Consider the following 5,710-nt stretch of genomic DNA (forward strand, 5'->3'; position numbering starts at 1 on the left):
GCTTTCTCCTATTCTTACTTATTTGCAAATTTGTCTCCTATCATCCAATCCTAAAGATGGAAAAGTCATCATAGAATAAAAAGAAGGATTGTGTGTATTTTCTAGAAGAGGGAAGATGATAAATGCACTGAATCCATCCTGCCATTAAGCTTAATATCTTCCTAAACATGATTGGTATGATATTCATTTATGTCTATTTTCCATCTATAGCTTTCACCAACTCTTAATTAAAAAATGTAACCAACCTTTGCTACTATTTTCTGTATAGTATATAGCAATCCAATTGTTAATTCCTTTAGTTGCTTTTTAAAGAAAGCATTTAAGATATGCATTTCATTCATCCATTACTGAAGGAAGTGATGAAAGTAAGTGCATTCATTTTAAAAAAAAAGGAAGTAACATAATGTTACAATTAGCATTATACATAGAACGTGGGCATGAAAAACATTCCAAAACAAACACTTCATCTAGTATTTGTCGGTGTATTTCAATAATTAAATTTCACCTCCAAAAAGAGTCATTACAATATGTGGAAGCACAAAAGTGAAGAAATTATTTTGATCTTAACATTTCTTTTACTTATCTCAAACTTATGTTGGTTGATGAGTCCTAAGAGAGTGAAGGAGTGTAACAATGACAAGAAAAATATACAGATTTTTCTATTAGCAGGGCAAAGCAATATGGCAGGACGTGGCGGAGCCATTAAAAAATCTATTGGAGGAAATACTACCGAAGTATGGGATGGTTTTCTGCCTAAAGAATGTAAACCTAATAAAAAAATCTTACGATTTAATGCAGCTCAAAAATGGGAAGAAGCACATGAGCCTATGAATTATGGGATTGATTGCTTAGTAAGTTGTGCACTTGGCCCTGGAATGGCTTTTGCTAATGAAATTCTTAAAAAAGATTCAGAATTTGATGTCATAGGTTTAGTACCTTGTGCTAGAGGAGGGACAGGTATATATAGATGGAGACGTGGGTCTTATGCTTATGATGATTTGATTAGAAGAGCAAAATCAGCTGAAAAAGATGGAGGAACTATTAGGGCATTACTTTGGTATCATGGTGAGGGTGATATGAGAACAAAGAATGGGTCAAGTTCGTATAAGTCCAACTTTGAGAAATTTGTTCATGACTTGCGTAGTGATTTGCAATCTCCTAACCTCCCCATTTTGCTGGTACATATTTCTTCTCATTTTCTTGATGATACTATGTTAATAAGATGTTTAATCTTGATCTATGATTTTTTTCAATTTTTTTTCTATTACTGTATCAGGGATCGGTCTCTTTATCCTTCAGGATAGGGGTAAGGTCTGCGTACACACTATCTTCCCCAAATCTCATTTGTGGGCTCCACGAGGTTATTGTTGTGTTACTATATCGGGGAATAGGGAACGATAAGGGGAAGGGAAATGTGAGAAATGAGTGTTGAACTCACCCCTGTTGTGTGAGAGACTTCCACTGGTACTACCTGACTATAAGTCTTAGCGGTGATATGTAATATATTAATTTGGATTTAACTCATGCTTTATGTTTGTGGAACATTTCACAGTTCACCTCAGGATTGACTTTTTGTTTATTATAGGAGTAATAAAAGTTCAAGGATTTAGATTATATACATTGTCCTGTAAATTTCTTTTACCCTATTAGGTTATATACATTGAGATTTTCTTGTAATTACTTTATAAATAGCTTATTTGTGCAAATAATCCTAAAACTTCAATATATAGATCTTAAACTCGTTTTTTTAATTATATCGCAGGCCGTCCTACCATACCCGAAAAAGCCATTTGAAGGGCCATATATAGAAGAACTGAGAGCAGCTCAAATGGGAATTAACATCTCAAATGTGATCAAGTTCGACGCTAAGGGACTAGAAATGGGTAGGGATGGCATTCATCTCACTACGCCAGCACAAGTTCAACTTGGACGTATGTTTGCACATGCTTTTTTGAGCCTAAAGAATTTCAGATCGAGGACTACCTTTAGTTTCTACAAGTTTTTCCCTTCTAATATATTCTCTTAGATCTTTCTGCTGATCCTTGTAGAACTACGTCTCAAATAAACTTTCATACCACGTTCATATATTATATACAGTAGTACAAGCAGTTTGTTTACAAACAACAACAACCCATTAATAATCCTACTCGTGGGGTCTGGGGAGGGTAGAGTGTACGCAGATCTTACCCCTTCCCATGAGGATAGAGAGGTTGTTTCCGGGAGACCCTCGGCTCAAAAATGAAAGATCTGTAACAATAGCAGAAAACATACAAATAAGATCAGCACCGTAAGTAACAAATAAGTGGGAATGACAATAACTATGGCAATAATAAAAATTAGAAAAATATAAAATAAAAGTAAAAAATTAATAATAATAATAAACAAAAAATAGAAAGTGTGATGGAACAATAAACGCTAGCAGTCCTATATAACACTATCAGACTAGCCAGAACAACGAAGAAAAACGCTCAACCACCCCCTAACCTACAACCCTAATGCTTGACCTCCACACCTCCCTATCCAAGGCCATGTCCTCGGAAATCTGAAGTTGCACCATGTCTTGCCTTATCACCTCGCCCCAATATTTCTTAGGCCGCCCTCTACCTCTCCTTGTACCTGTCAAAGCCAACCGTTCACACCTCCTAACCGGGGCATCTGGGCTCCTCCTCCGCACATGCCCGAACCATCTAAGTCTTGATTCCCGCATCTTGTCCTCCATAGGAGCCATGCCCACCTTCTCCCGAATATGTGCATCAAATTAAAGATGCATAATATGTTTGCTTTCAACACAATTTGGTTTCTTCTTTATGCATTTATGTTCATATCCGTCACGTACCAACTGTTCCTTAATGGAGTCCGACTCTAACTACTAGAAATTCGCTAAAAACCGACCAAAATTTTCCAACCAAAGATAAAAAAAAGCGACAAAAAACCATCCAGCTTGGACGGAAACTGAAAAAAAAAATATTTTACATTTTAAAAAAAATAAATACCCACCAAAGTTGGTCGGTAAATTGGTCAACAAGTTGACCGAGCTGGTCAGACTTGCTTAGTCAAAGAAACTTTTGGATTACCGACCAACTTTGGTTGGTAATGTGGACCCAATTTTAAAAATTTTAAAAATTATATTATTATTTAAAATGTTTTATAAACTTTAGAAAACTTATTTAAAATTACCGACCAACGTTGGTCGGTTAATGCAGGGGCAACATTTACAGATAAACTTTGGTTGGTATATTTTATTTTCTGAAAAATAACAGACCAAAGTTGGTCGGTTATTAGGTTGACATTGGTCAAAATTTTGAATCACTTTTATATTTACTATCTAAATAATATAAATGTAATCCGTTAACACTTTTGTAATACAAATAATGAATATACTAACATATACTATAACATGCTATATATGTAGCTAAAGTAGTACAACGAAGTGTATATATATGTGCTAGGACCACAGGGTCAGATTCTTTTAGGGATAGACTTGTGAAGATCCTAATTAGTATATATAATTTACCATCAAATATATCTATTTGTATGTATGTGTGTGTGTGTATATATATATATATATATATATATATAGGTCAAACGTTTTGTTTTTAATATTCATCGATGCATCTAAGTAAGTTATAAGTCGATGAATCAATTGACAAATAGATATATTTGATGATAAATTATATATACTAATTAGGATCTTCACAAGTCTATCCCTAAAAGAACCCGACCCTGTGGTCCTAGCGCATATATAAACACAGATACTAACATATACTATAACAAGCTATATATATAGTTAAAGTATTACAATGAAGTGTGTGTGTAGGTATAGCCGTATATATATAAGAACACGAAGCGCTAGAACCAGATGGTCGGGTTCTTTTAGGGATAGCTTTGTGAAGATCCTAATTAGTGTATATAATTTATCATTAAATATATCTATTTGTAAATTGATTCATCGACTTATAACTTACTTAGATGCATCGATGAATATTAAAAACAAAATGTTTGACCTATATCGATAATAGTAAAAACAAAATGTCTCGACCTATATCGATTAATCTATGTCATGCATAATTAGTGATGAATTAATGAAAAATAGAAGAATTAATACTAAACATCTTTGACATTTGTGTGTGTATATAGGTATAGCCGTATACATATAAGAACACGAAGCGCTAGGACCACAGGGTTAGGTTCTTTTAGGGATAGACTTGTGAAGAAGCAATAATCAAATTAGTATATGTAATTTATCATCTAATATATCTATTTGTAAATTGATTCATCGACTTATAACTTACTTAGATGCATTGATGAATATTAAAAATAAAATATTTTGACCTATATCGATTAATATAAAAAACAAAACCTCTTGACCTAAAATAGAATAATATTATATTGGGTTATCAATTGATAAATTTTTCGTACGTAGTAATGTATAAGATTGATCATCAATTTGTCACGACCCTGAAACCAACCCGGTCGTGATGACACCTATCATGAAACTAGGCCAGCCGACACAATCCCAATTCAAACCAATATTTCATAAAAAGAACGTTTTAAGCTATTAATTAATGGAATTTACAGTGTAAGTCTACATAACAAGTGCAGGAGAAACATAAGCCCGATATCGGGGTGTCACAAGTCTCGAGCATCTACTAATGGGCTGAATATAATGAAGACTATCACAGTCTAGAAAATGCTAAAAATAGACCTAGGAAGATAAGAGGGAGAAGAGCAAGGCTGCGAATGCCATGCAACTACCTTGCCAACTCCGAAAGACCCGTTAGATGAAAGATCAATGCTCACTATCACGATCCACAACTCCCGAATCTGCACACAAGGTACATGGAGTAATGTGAGTACACCAACTCAGTAAGTAATAAGAGTAAATAAAGACTGAGCAGTAAGAAAATACATAATCCACATTATAACACAACAATAAGTACAATGTATTTCCAAAACAGTATGTAAACCAGATCATTTCATTAAAAATCCAGTCTTCGGTAGAAAACATTTGAAGATGTGAAAAATCCATTTAAAACATCTTCCAGCAGTTTTCAAAGAAGTGATGAAACAGTGAGTAAAAATGATAAAAACATAATCGGCCCCTCGGGCAAAACTCACTCGTATACAACCCCTCAGGCAACATGAATCATAAATAACCCGTCGGGCAGCATAAGTCATAAACAGCCCCTCGAGCGATCATCATTGCCACTGATATACAGCCCCTCGGGCATACCTCACAATCACTCGTAAACAGCCCCTCGAGCTCAACATGAATCAAGAACAGCCCCTCGGGCAATATCATATCACTTACTCTGGGTACTCGCGCTCACTGGGGGTATTCAAACTCTGGAGGGGCTCTTACAACCCAAGCGCTATAACAAAGCCATCTCGTGGCATAATCAATCAGGCCCTCGGCCTCACATAACAACAAGCCACCTTGTAGCATAAATCAATTAGGCCTACGACCTCACAATATCATGAATCAGTAACAACCTATCACACCTCCTTTTTCACCAACACCCCCGGAAGGGCGTAAAAGAGTTTTTTCCACTTAAAGAACAATCAGAACGGGATTTAATTATTAATTATTCAGAGTCGCCACTTGGGAGATTAATGGTGTCCCAAGTCACCGGTTTAATCCCGAACCGAGGAAAGATATGACTCTGTTAACAGTCCGTAAACCAGAAATCCGAGCAAGGAATTCTGTTAA

The 5,710-nt window shown here is 35.3% G+C and overlaps 1 protein-coding gene across 1 annotated transcript; it reads left to right on the top strand.

Annotated features, from left to right (window-relative positions):
* The first annotated feature begins 411 nt into the window (after nucleotides 1-411).
* Nucleotides 412-2,083, top strand: LOC104216689 (probable carbohydrate esterase At4g34215). The gene is made up of 2 exons (XM_009766799.2): nucleotides 412-1,178; nucleotides 1,763-2,083. The coding sequence occupies exons 1-2, from the start codon at nucleotides 528-530 to the stop codon at nucleotides 2,024-2,026; spliced, it is 915 nt and encodes a 304-aa protein (XP_009765101.1). The 5' UTR covers nucleotides 412-527; the 3' UTR covers nucleotides 2,027-2,083.
* The last annotated feature ends 3,627 nt before the right edge of the window (nucleotides 2,084-5,710 follow it).

The sequence above is a fragment of the Nicotiana sylvestris genome, chromosome 4 (genome assembly GCF_000393655.2).
Source record: "Nicotiana sylvestris chromosome 4, ASM39365v2, whole genome shotgun sequence".
In the NCBI taxonomy this organism is placed as follows: domain Eukaryota; kingdom Viridiplantae; phylum Streptophyta; class Magnoliopsida; order Solanales; family Solanaceae; genus Nicotiana; species Nicotiana sylvestris.